General features: G+C 34.0%; 3 protein-coding genes across 5 annotated transcripts; 2 read left to right on the forward strand and 1 right to left on the reverse strand.

Moving 5' to 3' along the window:
- Positions 1-360: 360 nt before the first annotated feature.
- On the forward strand, positions 361-5,275 carry LOC123321621 (glucose-6-phosphate 1-dehydrogenase). 2 transcript variants are annotated; one of them, XM_044909318.1, is made up of 9 exons: positions 361-650; positions 3,113-3,237; positions 3,291-3,437; positions 3,489-3,706; positions 3,766-3,924; positions 3,981-4,282; positions 4,417-4,757; positions 4,816-4,976; positions 5,043-5,275. In XM_044909318.1, the coding sequence occupies exons 1-9, from the start codon at positions 617-619 to the stop codon at positions 5,134-5,136; spliced, it is 1,581 nt and encodes a 526-aa protein (XP_044765253.1). In that variant the 5' UTR covers positions 361-616; the 3' UTR covers positions 5,137-5,275. The 2 variants fall into 2 exon arrangements, with proteins under 2 accessions (XP_044765253.1, XP_044765252.1); XM_044909317.1 differs by lacking the exon at positions 361-650 and adding an exon at positions 2,615-2,863.
- A 1,267-nt stretch (positions 5,276-6,542) lies between these two features.
- Positions 6,543-10,793, reverse strand: LOC123321620 (leucine-rich repeats and immunoglobulin-like domains protein 3). Its single transcript, XM_044909316.1, has 7 exons — positions 10,421-10,793; positions 10,221-10,364; positions 10,025-10,168; positions 9,821-9,964; positions 9,505-9,648; positions 9,222-9,441; positions 6,543-8,592 (listed from the first exon to the last, which is right to left on the reverse strand). Exons 1-7 carry the CDS (start codon positions 10,582-10,584, stop codon positions 7,174-7,176), a joined length of 2,379 nt encoding a protein of 792 aa, XP_044765251.1. The 5' UTR covers positions 10,585-10,793; the 3' UTR covers positions 6,543-7,173.
- A 1,163-nt stretch (positions 10,794-11,956) lies between these two features.
- LOC123321525 lies at positions 11,957-17,003 on the forward strand. Of its 2 annotated transcripts, none has more exons than XM_044909179.1 (6): positions 11,957-12,317; positions 12,525-12,717; positions 13,563-13,853; positions 13,946-14,085; positions 14,204-15,309; positions 16,364-17,003. In XM_044909179.1, exons 2-6 carry the CDS (start codon positions 12,553-12,555, stop codon positions 16,501-16,503), a joined length of 1,842 nt encoding a protein of 613 aa, XP_044765114.1. In that variant the 5' UTR covers positions 11,957-12,317; positions 12,525-12,552; the 3' UTR covers positions 16,504-17,003. The 2 variants fall into 2 exon arrangements, with proteins under 2 accessions (XP_044765114.1, XP_044765112.1); XM_044909177.1 differs by having other exon boundaries at positions 11,959-12,317; positions 12,549-12,717.
- Positions 17,004-17,834: the final 831 nt, after the last annotated feature.

A 17,834-nucleotide genomic window follows, 5' to 3' on the forward strand; every position in this document is an offset into this window, starting at 1 on the left:
GTTCAATTCTCATTTAGGTGACGAATAGACGGGATATGGATATAATATGGAACTCGATTCGAAGCAATGAATGTGAAAAGGGTTTTTACAATTTACTCAAACTAATAAATGTTCTTTTAACGACAAAGAATAATAATTTCATATTTTGTGCACATGTGAAACTTGTTTTAACCTTCAAGAAAAGTCGTAAAAAAATCAGCATCGCCATTAAAAAAATACCGATGACGTCATATCTTAAATTTTGTACACGCTGTAGTAGATTCTCTTATATCGGAAAAAAATAATAATCGACCTGCGCAAGCAAATTCAGAAGAAAAAAAACTGTCTTCGATTTACTCAATACATTCTGAGTTAAAGACTCGCACTGTATGTAAGTCCACTATTGTAAATTAATCGAATCACTGATTATACAGTTCATCCAGTAAAGGGAAATTATGAATTTGAATAATAACAACCGCAAGTATAATTCAACGCAGATTCCAAGACCAATTTCATTTGGTAGCGCCTTGAGGCAGTACGTGTATTGTGTTCGAGGTACGAGGTAGCAGGTGGGGTTAGTATTCCAAAGACAAAATTCATTGATCTGATTTGGATTTATTTCGGAATACGTACTGCTATGGCCTGTACATTGAATCACCAGCACTCGGCAAGTAAGTACATGGTCTTAATTAAATATCTGCAAATGTAAAAAGTATAATCATATCATACATTTTTTAATGAAACCATTTTTACCTAGTTTTATTCGTTTTCAATCGTGAATGAAGCAATTCAATATTTTTCGTGTATTGTTCTGCTTGATTACAATTTGACATTGATCCCCGACCCAAAATAAGGTGTAGGAATTGAATGCCTTGAATAAAAGCCAAAGGTCGGTATCGCGTAGAAATTGAATTCGTATTTAATAAAAACGTTTGAATTTTATATTCAAAAGTATCCTACCCAATGTTCCGTCAATAATCCGGCCTTATAATGAGAGATTGATCATCTAGATATCTGGAAATTGGAAACCTGTCCTCCAATTATCTGCGGGAACCCTTACGTAGTAGTACCATCATTGATAATGACAATAATTCTAAAATTGTATAGGAAGTATTTAATGAAAATGTTAAATTGGTGTGACTGATAGATACTTGATGAAAATCCATAATTAAACTAAAAACTGACTTACCTGACTCTTAGGTAATAAGGTGTGAACCCTCACCATCGTTAATGGTTAAATAGCATTATCCTAATGAAAATCACTTCACTTCATATAATGATGTTTTGGTACAGGGTATTGAATCAAAAAAATACAATATATATAGTATACGAGGAATGACTATGAATTTTTGATTCAATACCCTACAGCATTACATTGTAGAAGGGAATAAATATCCAAAACCGAATAAAAACGAAAGAAATAATCGACAATAAATTTGTAGTTTTGGAGAAACTACAGCCGCCGCTACAGAAACTTAAATCCGACAGATGATCCTATTGCATAAATGAATGATAGATAATATGTTATTATAAGAAAAAATGGGATACCTAAGCAGTAGTAAGTGCTTACGTTATGCCCTTTCGTTCAAATTCATAACCATAGCAGTCACCCATCCTGGTATTTGAAGTCACCTATCGTTGCTTGGGTCCCCCGTTGAGGAAAGAAAATTCGCCCTACGAAGCGGACACATCTCACATATAGTAAACTATAAGAGAGAAAAAAATATTAGCTACAATTTTGTACATCTCAAGTTTTACATGTCAGGTCCCTGATGCGATAAGTCTAAAGGCCGGTATACACTACTCGTGCTCGTGTATCTCAGGTGGTTTGCGAGTAATGTGGACGATAGCTCGAACCGAGAGATAAGCGAGCGAGCCTGACGAACCTATACTATTATATGGCTTGAGTGGCTCCGCTTGTTGTCGGTAAATCAAAGGAAAGGATCGCTATGCTCCTCAAGCCGCTCGAGTCACCTGGAGGACAACAAGCCTGCAAATGAAGCGGATCCTCGCGAGTCGAAGCTTGACAAGCAACTGAGATGAAATAATGTGAATCAAAGATTATAGAGTCAGGCCTAACTCTATAATCTTTGGATAGAACGAACACGGCCGCGAGTCAACCATAAATATCAGTAATCTGTACAGCCTACTAGACAAGCCCAAGACAGGTGAGCACGAATAGTGTGAACCGGTCTTAACTCTCGAGTATAAACCATCATCATCAGTTTAAACGTTGTAAATCTATAAAATTGATTTAAAACAATGTTCTTTTTAAAGAGGTCATTTGACTAGAAACAGATTGATGAATATACAAATGATTTTCACAAGTGGTGGAAAACGCCCCATTACCCGAATGCGAGGCCTGCCTTATTGCACAGAGCCAAAGTAATTTATTACTATCTCAGAATTTTTCTTTTTTTTTTTAAGTGAAAGCAGAAAGTCAACAAGATATGCAGAAAGCTGTTGATTTTGTTTCAAATAGACTCGTTGATAATCTCTTATGCTATTTTATCGGGATCATGTTCAGTTCCATAACACAGTTTGGAAATTGTTTCACAGAGACCTCCTTTCTCTATGCTGTTTCAGGACGATCATTCAGCGATAAATCACAACATGAATTTTAGTGATCCTACTCTACTCATTGACTACACCAGAATAACCTTGAGTGTTGATATTGAAAAGTAATGAAAGTCATTATACCTCTCCCAAATCTGTTAGATTGTTATTTTAGAGAACATTTTTGAAAGAAGCGGTTGTCTTCGTTGTTCACCACATATAACAGAGTTGTTCACTGTGCTACTTTTTAGTCGACTATAGTTATCTTGCTGTTGAAGAAATATTTTAATCATGCCTTTGAAAAGAAGTCCAAAAAATATTGAAAAAGGTAACAAATCTGTGTGATTATTTTGAATGAATTTCGAAGTTTTACCATTAATACCATAAAGCACTAAATTAGGATATCCGATTTTAGTTGCACTTCCATGTTATGTTACATAAAAATCGAATACTCTAAAGAAATTTTACCTTGATGAAAATGTAGTTTCTTGAGTAGAGTACCTATTACCAAATTTTGATGAATCATTCATTGTTTCCAAGTTAGCAGCACCACAACATGAAATTGTTTTATTCGCAGAATGCACCAGTATAGAAAAATGCCTTGCTTTATACAGAGATTCACTTAGTTCAAAGGACATGGACCATGATGGTACTCATTTTGACCAAAAGATACCTCACGTATTTGTAATCCTTGGAGCTTCTGTAGGTAAGAACAACTGAAAATGTATAGAAATGACGAGAGTTAATATTCATAGGGAGATCTAGCCAGGAAAAAAATTTACCCTACTTTATGGTGGTTATACAGAGATAACCTTCTACCAACAAATACCGTTTTTTATGGATATGCAAGAAGTAAAACCACAATTGAAGATATTCAGATGAAATGTCTACAGTATATGAAAGTGAGTATTCTTGCACACATCAAGAATTTAATTGAGTATAGGTTTTTATAGCTTGCGGCTAGTGAGAAAGAGAAGTATGAAGCATTTTGGAAAGTTAACCATTATGTTGCTGGATCCTATGATTCTAGAGTGGATTTTGAAAAACTCAATCAACAGTTATACAATCATGAAAAACATTCCTCTGCAAATAGAATTTTTTATTTAGCCCTGCCACCAAGCGTGTTTGAATCCTGTACAATACATATAAGAAATGCCTGCATGGCTTTGAAGTCAGTGTGATTATAAGAACAGTCTGATATCATTACTAAGACCTCTTGAATATTTTTAGGGGATGGACTAGAATAATAATCGAAAAACCATTTGGAAAAGATTCAGCATCCTCAAAAAAGTTATCTGATCATCTTGCTTCTTTATTCACTGAACAACAAGTTTATAGAATTGATCATTATCTTGGAAAAGAGATGGTTCAAAACTTGATGACTTTAAGGTGCAAATTCAAATATCACCTTTGTACTTGCAGCTTTTTCACACATTCATTTTTAGATTCGGAAATAGGATATTCAATCCGTGCTGGAATAGGGATAATATAGCTTCTGTTCAAATAAGTTTCAAGGAACCATTTGGTACCCAAGGAAGAGGAGGATACTTCGATGAGTTTGGAATAATTAGAGATATAATGCAGAATCATCTTCTGCAAATTCTCACTTTAGTTGCTATGGAAAAACCTACATCTTGTTTACCTGATGATATAAGGAATGAAAAAGTAAAGGTTTTGCGGAGTATACCAGAAATAGTGTTAAAAGATGTGGTCTTGGGTCAATATATAGGAAATGAAGAAGGAGAGGGTATGAATGTATTTATAATTCAGATTTGTATAGGCATTATTTCAATGTTCAATCTTGTTTTTCCTTCAGTCATCCTAACACACTTATGCTACATCTACATTAACTTAATGATTCCATGAATATATCATTTCAAGGAGATGCCAAACTATCATATTTGGATGATCCCACTGTTCCACCAGGCTCAAATACACCAACTTATGCAATGGCTGTATTGAAGATAAATAATGAACGTTGGGATGGTGTACCATTCATTCTTAAATGTGGCAAAGCATTGAATGAACGCAAAGCTGAAGTCAGAATACAATTCAGGGATGTACCTGGAGATATATTCAGTGGAAAACCTAAAAGGAATGAATTGGTAATCAGAGTACAACCTGGAGAAGCTCTTTATGTTAAAATGATGGTTAAAACTCCTGGAATGGCGTTCGATATGGAAGAAACCGAGTTGGATTTAACATATAGCAGTAGATACGAGGTAAATATTATATGTACTTGAACGTTAATCCATTGATCGAATTTTTATAAATATCCAGAATGTGAAACTACCTGACGCTTACGAGAGGCTGATCCTGGATGTATTTTGTGGATCTCAAATGCATTTTGTAAGATCTGATGAATTAAGTGAAGCTTGGAGAATCTTTACTCCTCTTCTTCATGAAATTCAGCAGGAACACGTTGTTCCAGTTCCCTACAAGTGAGTGAGAAGTATAACTCAACAAATGATTTGTATCTGTTATTCAAATACATTTTATTGTTTCAGATATGGAAGTAGAGGACCAAAAGAAGCAGATGAATTACTATTAAATAATAATTACAAGTTCACAGGATCTTATAAGTGGATCAATAAAAAGTAATAAGCAAGGACAAAAAAAAGATGATTGTACTTAAAATTTTTCATTCAAAGGGAATTGTATGTTATTCACTATGAAAAAGAAACATTTATTGCATTACAAATGAACTGTTTTTATGTTGTGGAATATATATTATTTTTTACTTTCTCTCCTGAACAATTAAAAGTTGGGAAGATATGGGAAACTTTTTCTACTAGCATCGATGATAAATTGAAGTGCCTTGTCGTTAAATCATGAAAACCAATTTTCAATTTATATAGCATTAATATAAATGGATTTGTTTCTTAATGGATTCGAAGTAGAGAAATGTTTACAGATCAGCATTCCGTTGACATATCATAATAATAATATGATTGCGAATTCTAATTCATTCCTCAAGTTGATAACTTTTATTTGAGGTTCACTCTAAAAGATGTGACTAATCGAAGTTATCAATTTTTTATATCAATATTGAGGCAATGTTTTCGGTGTTTTCTGGGGGAAATAGCGGCCTCTGATAACTATTGCCATTGAATAATCAATTCAGATTTTTACCTAAGATGCAAGTGGACTTCCAGTCCTGCAGGCAAAATCAGTTAATCCAAATCGTTCAGTCCATCCAACTCCATACTGTAAACTCAATAATGAACTTCTGTTCTATAGAATCAAGACGAGACATTACTGCGTTAAATATTTTCGTAATAAAGCTTCGGTAGTACCCAATTTTGCAAAACCGTTCTGTTCCAAATATTCTTTTTTGGTACTTACTTTCTTTACCTCCAATAATTTTGTACACTCGTTTTACTGTCATCCCTAAAAAATAATTAAATCACAGCGTAATGACGATCAGAAGAAAATCAATAACGTGAGAAGTTTTTTGTCGCAGATATGAAGAATCTGTTCTTGAAGGGTTATTCACTCTGAGGAAAACACTAAAAAAAACTAAAAATGATTTTGAAGAAAATTTCCCTAGGAATAATTCTAAAAATACAATTTCTCCAGGATTCAATCGACATAACGTTGCTTCACGAAAGTATTGTTCATACGACATATATCACGATTATAATCAGTGTTGGGTGAAAAACTGAAGACTCGCACTGAGGTTTAAAACTTGCTTCTGGGAGATAAATTCCTAAGCAACCAACATCTCCGAGGACAATACCTACTAAAGAATTTAACGTGAGGAATGGATAACAATTGGTAATTATTTAACTATACAAAGGTAATGAAATTCATCAAAATTTCGAGAACACATTATAGGGTTGATGACGGGGTTGGGACTATAGGTGAAAAGTAAAACACTAAACGAGCCTCAATAAAATCTGAAATCAAGACTAAACTTCAGCGAAATATCCGTTTTACTTGCCACCTTATTCCTCGACCATGTTATCAACTTGGTAATATTTGTAAGTAGGATGTGAAAATCACAATATTGGAAAAAATATTTATTTCAACAAAAATAAAATGATCACAATGAGGTATGTTCAATAATACTAATAAAATGAGACCATTAAAATATAGAAGCTAAATTTTAAAAAGAACTGGACCACAAACTACCTGAAAAATTAAACACCTTTGGGTCTCCATGTACTGAAATAATTTGTATGTGACATTCGCAGTTCAAATATTGCTTAAATATCAAATCTTCCTAAATAATGGAATATACTATCTAATTGGTCTCATTTCTTTGTGGAAATGGATAAATAGTGATAAAACTATATACCTTATAAGAGGAACTTTTAAAGATTAAAAAAAAAATCTATGTATATACATATATACAAGGAAAATTGTACATGAAGGACTCGATAATTGTTTCATTTATTGTAAAAATGATAACCCAAAAATTAATTTTCAACTAAGACCTTCCGAAATTATTTACATCATTGAAAAATCAAAATGCTTTACATTTGAAACAGTACACTTTGCTTCATTTTTCCACTTGGCTATCCTGATAATACTTTATGAAGGCATATCAATAAGTTTGTTTCCTGAACTTACTGTTATTACAGGTGCTTTACTAGTTAATAAATTAAATAACTTAGAAATAAAAAGAAAAAAACCTCACACAGAGACAACTTGTGATTCATGGATCTCAATTTTAGATCGATCATGATTTGTAGGTATGGAATAATGGAGAAGTGGAGTATGAGTTTCTCTAATAGAATACATAGGTCTTTCAACTATCAGATCAAACTCTTCTGCTGCTAAATCGTCACTACTTCTCTTTGCAGAATCGCCGGTTCCACTATCCTTATCTGAATTGTCATCAGTATAAAGTTTTGGTAGAGAAAAGGCACCAGAAGATTCAGGGCTTCGTGGTGAGGCTATATGTTTTCGGGTCTGATAAATGATCACAACCCACACTAGGGAAGTTACAACAGCACAACACACAACTGCTATTATTATTATGCCCCACATATCTCTTGAACTTAAGAAGCTAGGCTTGACTGTGAGCCGACTGAATGCTGTTCTTTGTCCTAAAGTATTATTCAAGTGACATTGGTAGTCACCTGAATCGTTCTGTGTAGTGTCAACAATGATCAGAAGTTGATCTTCAGCTGTGAAGAAATGTCGTTCAGTCCTAATGATAGGTTGACCATTCTTTAACCAACGTATAGTGGGTTTAGGAGCACCAGCTGCTTTGCATTTGAAAACAACAGATTCACCTGCATTGATTTCCATATTTTCCATTGCATTCACAAATGATGGTTCCTGTTCTACATTCAAGGTAGCATTTGCTATTATTGTACCTGCTGCATTCTGAGCAGTACAGCTGTATATTCCCATGTCTGCCAATTTTACATCTGTTATGAAAAACACATCATCTGTAGGCATCATGAACATTCGTCTTTCACTAGCAGCCGGGAAGTTGTTACCACTATCCTTATGCCAAGCTATTTCTGGTTGAGGTTCACCTTGTGCGGAACATTCCAACTTTGCTGTTTCACCTGCTTTCACCGTTATATTCGAGGGAATTTTTAGGAAAGTGGGAAATATCATAACCGAAATGGTCGCTTTTTGAGAGTAGGCTGTTCCAAATTGGTTAGAAACTATGCACTGATATTTACCAGCATCAGAGTTCTGTACTAGAGTTATATTCAACACAGAATCTACATCTAATTCTTTTTGAGAGGAAGAGCTAATTATAAAATTATGGAACATACTATCATCTAACTCATTGTTGTCTTTTTTCCAGCTAAATGTCATATTAGCACCAGAGCTTGATCTTGCAGTACAATGCAAACTAACATTTTCTCCCTTGAGTGCCATGATGTCTGTATCTAAATTTTTTAAAAGCTTAGGCTTAGGTAGTTCATTACTTGATAGTTCATTAGCTTTTATTTCTTGTAGATTCTTTCCTTTCAATTCTGGTGGAAAGCCACATACTGTGTTAATATTGTATTTGCGATTTTTGATCCAATTGTGGAACCACCTTATATTAGAATCACATAAAAGAGATGTTGTATTGAGATGTAATTCCTAAAATTAGTATTCTATTAGTCATATTCTTGAATTCATTTTCATAATAATGAACAAAGCCATAGCAACAGTGAATGTATTTGAATAGAGAGATATTGTTATTTCATAGATTTTTTTTTTATTCAAGTGTTTATATGAACCATTAAACTAATATATAGACAGGCCCTAAGAGAGAGAATTGAGCCATACAGGGAGAAAGATAGGATGGATAAATAGTTTTGGCACTATCATTTTCAGATCATTATGAAAAACTATTACACCGATGCCTTACTATGCAGACTCTCTAGTGCAAAAATCAGAAGGTGATTTCAGGTTTCCTGAAAGGTCAATGAAGGTTGCAAATATGATATAAAAGAAAATTCTATTTTTTGTTTGTGAAACACCTTTACGTTGCCACAATGTTACTCAAGAAACTTTTACATAAATTTATCTGAATCAAAAAGTTTGAATTGTTGTGTGAAGTACAGTTCTCGTTTTTTTCCTCTTTAATATATGAATCAAAGCAACCCAAGGGCCAGTCCATCTTATTAGTCTTTGATTCAATATGCCAAATTTGTGTAAAACCTACATAACTGAAGTCAGGGAGATGTTAACCAATTATGTTAAAATATAACATTCAAAGCACTTACCATTAAATGAGGTATTTCAGCAAATGCATTTTCCTGTATAGATGTTATATTATTATTAGTGAGGTCTAACAATATTAAAGAATAGAGTCCACTGAATGCATTCTTATTGACTGATTTGATCTCATTATTTGCTAAATGAAATTTTGTTAATTTTGTTAGATTATGAAAAATACCATTAGCATCTTCAATAGCTGTTGATAATTTGTTTCCATTCAGATATCTGAAAGGAAGAAAAATATTAAGTAATGTTGAATATATGTATAATGAGCTACACAATACTCACAGTGTCTTGAGATTTATCAATGAATTGAAAGCATTTTCATCAATGAACATCAACTTATTATTATTCAGATTCAGCTTCTGCACGACTCTCAAATGCCTGAAAGTATCTGACTGGACAGATTCCAGGAAATTATAGGAAAGATCTCTAAAATATAAAATACATTATTTCTGGATCACATAACAACCTTACATCATAAAAAGTCAGGAATAACTAGCTGGGAAGACTGACGGAATTATTCAACATCAATGTAATTGTAAAATATAAGAATTCGATTAATTCAATGATTTGGCAGGAAGATTTAGAAATGAGTACATACAGATTCACCAAGCCAGAACAGAATTCCCAAGCATCTACATTGATTTTGTTCAAATTGTTGTGGCTCAACGAGAGTTCTTTTAAATTATGTAAACCATAAAGCCATTCCTTGGATATGGAAGAAATTTTATTGTGATCCAAAAAGCTGAAATTTATTTTGGGTATATTTGTGAACAGAATACTTTTTATCACATGAAAAACTTACAGCTTGTAAAGATGTTCCAATCCAAAGAAAGCTCCATCAGGTAGATGATGTATTTCATTCTTTTTCAATTTCAAAGTATCGAGGCATTTCAAAGACTTGAAAGTTAAGCCTTTTATTGTAGTAAGCTTGTTCCGGTTAAGTTCTCTGTAAATTTTTAATAATTAATCTATCCTTAGTTCATAAAGAATCTACCTACAATATCTTAAGATGTCGCTGGTGCACAAAAACATCCTTTGGTATGACTTCAATTTCATTCTTATTAAGTTTCAACTCCTGTATTTCTGTAAGTTTTTCCCAAACTGCAGCATTCAAATCTTTAATATGATTACTATTCAAATACCTGAGGGAACAAAATTTCAAGAATACTATTTATTTAGAGAACCAGCGATTACTTACAGCTGCTTTGACCACTCAGGCAAATTGGGTGGTATGCTTCTTAAATTCTTGGTGGTACAATCAACGTGACCTCCAAGACATGAACAAACCTCAGAACAAACGTTACATTTCACTGTTATTAAAAAACTGATACAACAGATGAAAGTAAAGTAAACACCCACCATCTTGGATATACCTCTAAGAAAATTGACAATTTTCGTGGTTTCGAATCATTTTAATGTCTTCATTAAAATATTAACTCAGAAAAGGATAAAACGTAGTCTTATAGGTATCCAGATAAACATTTATTAGTTTTAAAATAAAATTTTGAGTTCCTAATGACTGTTTTTTTCACATACAAAATACGCAGTCATAGAACTTGTAATGACAGATCACAGATCTCTCCCTTTCACCATAGAGAAAGAAGTCACAGAACACTAATACACTATGTTGTCCACAGAACACTGTGTTGTCTCTGATATATATAGTGAACTCTAAAAAAAATCTATATATCAAGCTCTGATAACTACCGTTAATAATAATAATGGTTTTGGAAGTCTCTTTACAACGGTGTATGAAAAACGTAATTTTGACGAACCGTTTTCGCCAAAAATCAATTTTTATCTCAAACCACCTTGAATATTTTGGTTATTTTTACAATGGAGGAATTTTGAGAGACCACCTAATTGGACCTCCGTTCATTCCTGCTTATTTAAATGGCGAAATTTATCTTGAAAATGCGATTGATCTGTTGATAACAGAAAAATGAAAAATTAGAAGACGATCCTCCTCGTTGTAAGGGAGGCTTCCATGACCTTTCAAATGAAGTATCACTCAACCCTTCTCCCCTAATCAATTTTGAGGAATTGATGCCCCCCTTCTTAGGGGGTTGCTCGTTCAAGCCTTAAATATACGTCAAAATATGTCCCCCAAACGAAATCATTCATCGTGTTTCGGGAAATTTTTTCAATCACTATGAGATAAGAAATATACGGGGTGGCTCGTCTGAGATGGAACACTCTGTATAATAGTAATGATTCTTATCCTCGTGAATCTCTTTAGGAATAATAATCAATAATAACATCAATAATATGAGAATGGATTCGATGATGGTCGCCCTCAATATCCGATCATGATGTTAATATACCTGATATTTTATAGTTTCGACCAATTATAGTTCTCAAAATATTGCGTTTACAAGAATTATTGCAAATTTAGCAATGAAATGTGGTCGTCGTTAGATGTGTGATTGGCATCGTTCATCTACGCACGTGTAGTACCAATCCAACTGGTTTTTACACAAACTCAGGATATAATCCTGGTTGACTTCGTTATGGTGTCTTCCATGCAGAGATTTGCCGATCGATTGATACATTTTGCAACAAATAGAAAAATGATTTCCTGTTTGAATGAAAACCGATCCTGTAGGTATTTAAATAAATATTTCATTGAATGCAATATGGATTTTCATTTGATTCATTTACACAAAATTTTGTGGTTTCTCATTGGAAAAACTTATTATTCCGAAAATTGTCCTCTTTTGAAGCTCTTATATTTTCTGATCAACGCAGGTATGGGCCTCATGAAACGCTTCAACTAAAAATTATACAGTTATATATGGAGCAGCAGATATATTCTGGTTATTCAATTTCGTTCCAATGGGAATTAAGCGACCGCGTTACTTTTGCGTCACCCCTAAACCCACATCCCATTTCGATTTTGCCCAGGCGTCTGGATTTCAACAGATGGAACGACGGCTAGCGTCGAATGTTCCCGATCTCAGTCATGGCGCTTCCAGGAACGTGAAATAATCACTGTGGATATCGAAGCTGGTGCTTAAAATTTGTGAAATGTACCTTTCAATTTAAGATATTTGTCGATGTTCTGTTTTGAGTTGGATTATTGCGGATTGTAGGAGGTAAGTTTACATACGTAAAGCTGGGGCAACGAAAAATTGAGACCGTATCTTTATTTTGGATATATTATATGTCTTATAAACCTTTATTTAATAATATCTGATACACGTCATATATGTCTGTGAGTGCTCAATTTCGTAACTTGTGTTAGCGTAAAATACCTAGCACAACATATTAACTTTTGTTATAATTACACTGAAAAACTGTAGGTAGGTACCTATATTCGATTCTAGAAAAATGTTCGGAAGCAAATTCAGATCCTGGATGGAAGCTGTGAGGCCTAGGAAGAAACAACATAGGAAAGACAAACAGATTAAATTGAAAAATAATATTGATGCAACGTCTCCCAAATTATCATTCGCAAAAAAATTGGATGCGGGGAAATCACCAAAAAATAAGAAAGTAAGTATATTTCAAACATTAATAGTTTCTCTTATTTAACACCGAATCTTTCGAAAGTATACTTGTAAGGTAAAAGCTCTAAAACTTTTTCATAAAAACCGTAATCGTTTTTATTGCCAAGAAACATTATAACAAGCCTACCTAAACATATCAAATCTGAAATCAGTAGATTTAGTAGATTTTTCAATAAGAAATATGTACCTATGAATATAATTATATTTAAAAGACCTGGCATATAAATCTAGCCAATCCTGAATTGTCATCCCATTTTCCAATTGAATTGTTTTTAGGAGTGCATTGTTACCTTTGGACAGAGACAGGCAGAGAGGTTGTCTCTGCCTTTGGATGAATATTTGATGAGATTATTTCAGAAATTGTAAGAAATTACAGGGTGCTGGAATGAGACCTTGCGATTTCATTAAAATCGTATCAAAAAATCAAAACGGCAACACATTTCCAGTAGCGAATCCAGGAAGTGGCACAAGGGGCATGTGCCTCCCCAAGGCCAAAACTCCTTCCTCGCTTGCACTAAATTTTCACATAATTTTCAAAGACGAAATAAATCAAAACGCCAGTGGATTACGAATAGTCCGCCCTAAGTCAAATCTGAGATCCTTTTCCGAATACGACTATTTAGTTTAAAATTTTCTTGTTATTATATATTTCTATAAGGTACAGGTAACCGTCTTTTCCACTATATCTTGAGAATAAAAAAATCGTAAGGATGTCTGAGCATCAACAAAAGATTCAAAATCAGCAATCTGCAATTTGTAGAACAAGAAATGAATTTTCACCAGATTGAAAATAATAACAAGAGAATCTTTCAAATATGACCCTCATTTCAGGAAATAAAAAAAGTTGAAAGTGGAACCTCAACGAACGACCCCCTTCGTTCTGAGCCGACAAGTAGTAGATATTCAGTAGCAACTTTATCATCACCGGAATCGGCCTATTCGACGGGCTATTCAACAGATGGTACTTCACCCGGAGCACCACCTGACTACTATGCTGAGGTTAAAATAATATTGGAACCAAAACCTCCAATACGTCAATGTGATAACAATCCCTCCATACACCAAACTATCCACAAAATAGCATCACCTCTTCTAGAAAATAATCGACCTATTTTGAACAAGGTAAATCAAAGAACCAACTTGTGGGGAGCATATTTTAAGTTGTCTGCATGCATAGTCTCATTAAATTTATTGACGAATTTGTGCAATACCAGGCTGTTGATGTTGCTTCACCAAGGCAAAGGAATAGAATTAGGACAAACCCATGGCTTCCAAGATGCACATCAACATCTGGTAGACAAATTCAAAATTCGTACTCTACAGGACTTCCTGAGAATGGACTACTCACGCTCTCGTAAGTGTATAGAAACTATATCTACCACTTAATGCTTAGTTGTGAATGAAAAAATCGATGATTTGTATTTGAGTAGGTATTCATCTATTCATTCAAATAAAATAGCGCCCCTTTGCAGAAATCAATGCGTAGCTGCAGGTCCATGTTCTAGAGGGAAATCGCCCCTATCTTCTACTTGCTCTTCGTTAAGCGGGGGTGAAACATATTGGGAAGGTAGCGAAGATGACTGCACCCTTAATGAGATGATGGGAAAATATGACGAGAGCTACGTGTATGAAAAAGAGACGGACATTCTGAGTGACAGTGAGCCTACAGACCTTGATACAGATATAGATACAGGTCAAGATGGTGGAGATGAATTAGAACCCCAGGAAGGCGATATGTTTTACATTGATGAGGGACCACTGACAGAAATGAACACATGTGAAAGCAAGAACACTGGGCACTGCTCTTACTTCAATTTTCAAGAGAAAAGAAAGGCTTCCCGAAGAAAAACAACAAGAAAATCTAGACATAATAAGTTAAACTCCCACAGAAAACGTACACCACCTGTACTTATACCAGAGAAAACAACAAAATACAATAAGTGTGACGGATCCAGAAGCGTGGGGGCTACACCGTTGTTTGCCAGAAGAACTCAACCACAACCGGTTTCGAAATTGGCTCTCGATGATTCGTTGGTGAGGAGGTCCAATTCCGTTAATTTATACAGAAATCCAATAGATTCGATCGATAAAAAAGACGAAGAAGCTGAACAAAAATACGAGCAACTGATAGTAGAAGCTGAGCATATATTGAGGAATATGAAAACAGAAGGGTTGTCCCCTAGGAGACTTCCCGGTCCAGCAAATAAACGCGTAGAACTTTTGAGGAGTACAGAATGTTCTAAAACTGCTAGGGTAGTAAATGTTCCGTCCACTAATTTATCATCTGTGCGAATGTTACCTAGATGTAGCCATGCAATAAGCACCGTTCCAGGACTAAATTCTTCCAACACTTATCTTCCCAGATCACCCATTCCATTCAGAAAACATTCAGAGCGACAATCTCCACATAGGAGTCCTAAACACAAAAAAAAGTCAAGTAAAATCAGAAGGGATGTCACCTCTTCTAGTTCAGATGACGAGCGTCCAAGATTGCGAGCGCCGCCACAAAGCGAGCCAGTCAAAAGAAAAGTTTATGCAACTTTCAATAAAAATATTATAATTCATCCGAACAATTGCAGTAAGTAATAATATCTATCCATTATTTCTTCCCCCGTATCCATTCGATTTCGCCAAAATCATATTCTTCTTAAAACAGATTTATATTTATACGAATTTCTCAAAAATGATATTTTAAACCACGACACGTGTTTCGCTATCACAATAGCATTCCATTCGATGAAATTGTTTGTTGAAATAGGTATATGTACAAGTCAAAGACTCACCCTGTATATAATGCGATTGTTATACAGTGTGTCCCGGAATGAATTGATAATCCTGAAACACGATTTTTTCCAACATTCGCATTTCGGGGGGCCGCGGTAACGAATAAATAATCTATATCAGTTCTTGCTAAAATATTCTTCATGGAATACTAAAATAGATAGTGTTTTCGTTATACGAAACAAAAATTCACTATACTTGAAATTTTATCATAAAATGTGATAAATTCTTCATTTGGTGAATGTTTGATCGTTCGTTGTGAAGTGGCCAAATGTTTCAATAATATGTGCCATTTATGCAGAATCCAAAATGGTACATAACGATTCGTCATAACTTTCGAGTAAATATAGCTCTTATTATTTGAATAGGTATATAAGGGGTAAATAACATAACAAAATATTTAGAATTCGATGGATATACGCAAGTTATTTATTATTTCTTATGATGAAATTTTAAATTGCGAATTTTTGTTTAGAATAACAAAACATGTTGATACTGCATATCTATTTTTAGTATTCTATGAAGAATATTTTAGCACGAGAAAACTGATTATATTTCATTTATTTGTCACCGTGATTTCCAGATACGTAACTCGATGTTTGAAAAATCATTTCAGAATTGTCCATTCATTCTGGGACACCCTGTATATGTATATTTTATTCTATATTCTAGCCACAAATTGGCAGGTAATTCACTCTGATTATAAAGGTAAATATTTTTTACTTTCCTAAGCCCTCGACAAATTAATTTCTGTTGGGTTGAAAGATATAAAATATGAAATGAACTGTACATGAAAAATAATCTAAATTGAAGAATGTTTTGTATATATAAATGTATATAAATCTTTACAGATGCTCTGCAGCAGCGACACAGAAATAGTGCAGAAAGTTTGAGGCATCAAGTATTAATTAACACTATAGCTAATCTGAAAAAGAGTTTGGAGGATCAATCTGCTTCGTTGAAACAAGCCTACAGAAGCCCCCAACATTAACCATATTGTTTGTAAAAATACACTTTGTTCAGTTGATTAGTTTTAAAGAAATGTATAATTATATTTTTGCATATCATAATGAAAAAAAAGTTGATAAAAAAGCAAATTATTCATCTTAAGGTTCTCATAAAAAACTAAAAGTTGAAAAACTACAGTTTGATAAAAAGAATGGTATATATACGTTTACAGGGTGTCACTACGGTTTTTGAAAAAACTAGCAATATTTTATCGTTTCTCTCAATTACACCTAAAAACCGAAATGTAGGTACTGTTTTAATGAGAATGAATAGTTTTTATTGTATGTGTAGGTACCCGCCAATGACCCCAGAATTAGAGATTATCGTTTATATTTTGTTGAATTGTAACTAAATTTGTATGCAGTAGACAAAATTATGTTTCCTATTATTCTATTGATGTAGAAATATTGTTATTGTTGAAGTTTTTGGTACGTAGCAACTAGCCATTACTGTTTATGTGTGAGTAGAAATTATACTGATTCACAACAATTATTGGAAAAAAAAATAGATTCACAATTCCTGAACGTACAACACTTATATACAATAGTTTAGTAAAGTTTTTTCTTTCAGTATTTGTAAATTCCAAAAGTTGCGAGTGCGAATGATTCCATCAATGAAAAGGAGTAAAAACTAGTCTTTTCCCTCGGATAAAAAAAAAAATTTCTAGTGATATTATCACGAGATCTTGCACAAGTCTACAAACATAGACATAGAGACATGGACTGAGCAATGTCAGTATGAAATTGGCTTTTTATAGAAAGAGAGAAATGATCGTCGGGCATTTACCTGTTCACATAGAAGTGAGTGTAGACCAATCAAAATTCTAGAAAAAGACAACTGCATGCCCGATGTTCAGTTTCTCTCTTTCACTTTTTTTGTTTTTTGACGGTATTTCATGCATAGTGCTGCAGACAAATTATGGAATTCTGAACACGTGTTCGGACTTTCGGCCAGTACAGTGAGTAAGTGCAAAAATGATCAATACGTGGTATCAACAGAGGCCAGCGTCGAACCAAAGAGGAGGGTCCTCTTTGGTCGAACTGACGAGTATTCGCACAACATCTCCTTTGAGGTGTTTTGTATTAATTCTAGGTGTTGCGCCCGGATTGTTATTGTACGTGCCAAATCGGCGGCCTGTAAAAAAGTAGCTTCATGTCCCCACAAATAAAAATCTTTCGGTTTCAATTTGGCGACTACGCCACTGGTCATCTGAAACCATAGATGTATAATACTAACTTGGTCCATGTCTGAAACCAATCCACCACAGAACACTAATATACTCCAATCGTTGATTGAAGTACTTCAATACACTCT

This window comes from Coccinella septempunctata, chromosome X (genome assembly GCF_907165205.1).
Source record: "Coccinella septempunctata chromosome X, icCocSept1.1, whole genome shotgun sequence".
Taxonomy (NCBI): Eukaryota; Metazoa; Arthropoda; class Insecta; order Coleoptera; family Coccinellidae; genus Coccinella; species Coccinella septempunctata.

Excerpts from the sequence above, each read along its gene's own strand:
- LOC123321621 (XM_044909317.1), top strand. The coding sequence starts at position 2,827 with ATGCCTTTGAAAAGAAGTCCAAAAAATATTGAAAAAG. Across the intron at positions 3,238-3,290 it reads TTGTAATCCTTGGAGCTTCT|GGAGATCTAGCCAGGAAAAA; the intron begins GTAGGTAAGAAC and ends TAATATTCATAG. Across the intron at positions 3,438-3,488 it reads AATGTCTACAGTATATGAAA|CTTGCGGCTAGTGAGAAAGA; the intron begins GTGAGTATTCTT and ends AGGTTTTTATAG.
- LOC123321620 (XM_044909316.1), bottom strand. The coding sequence starts at position 10,584 with ATGGTGGGTGTTTACTTTACTTTCATCTGTTGTATCAGTTTTTTAATA. Across the intron at positions 9,965-10,024 it reads TTGGAACATCTTTACAAGCT|CTTTTTGGATCACAATAAAA; the intron begins GTAAGTTTTTCA and ends AATAAATTTCAG. Across the intron at positions 9,649-9,820 it reads TGTTCTGGCTTGGTGAATCT|AGATCTTTCCTATAATTTCC; the intron begins GTATGTACTCAT and ends TTTATATTTTAG.
- LOC123321525 (XM_044909179.1), top strand. The coding sequence starts at position 12,553 with ATGTTCGGAAGCAAATTCAGATCCTGGATGGAAGCTGTGAGGCCTAGG. Across the intron at positions 14,086-14,203 it reads AATGGACTACTCACGCTCTC|AAATCAATGCGTAGCTGCAG; the intron begins GTAAGTGTATAG and ends GCCCCTTTGCAG. Across the intron at positions 15,310-16,363 it reads AATTCATCCGAACAATTGCA|ATGCTCTGCAGCAGCGACAC; the intron begins GTAAGTAATAAT and ends AAATCTTTACAG.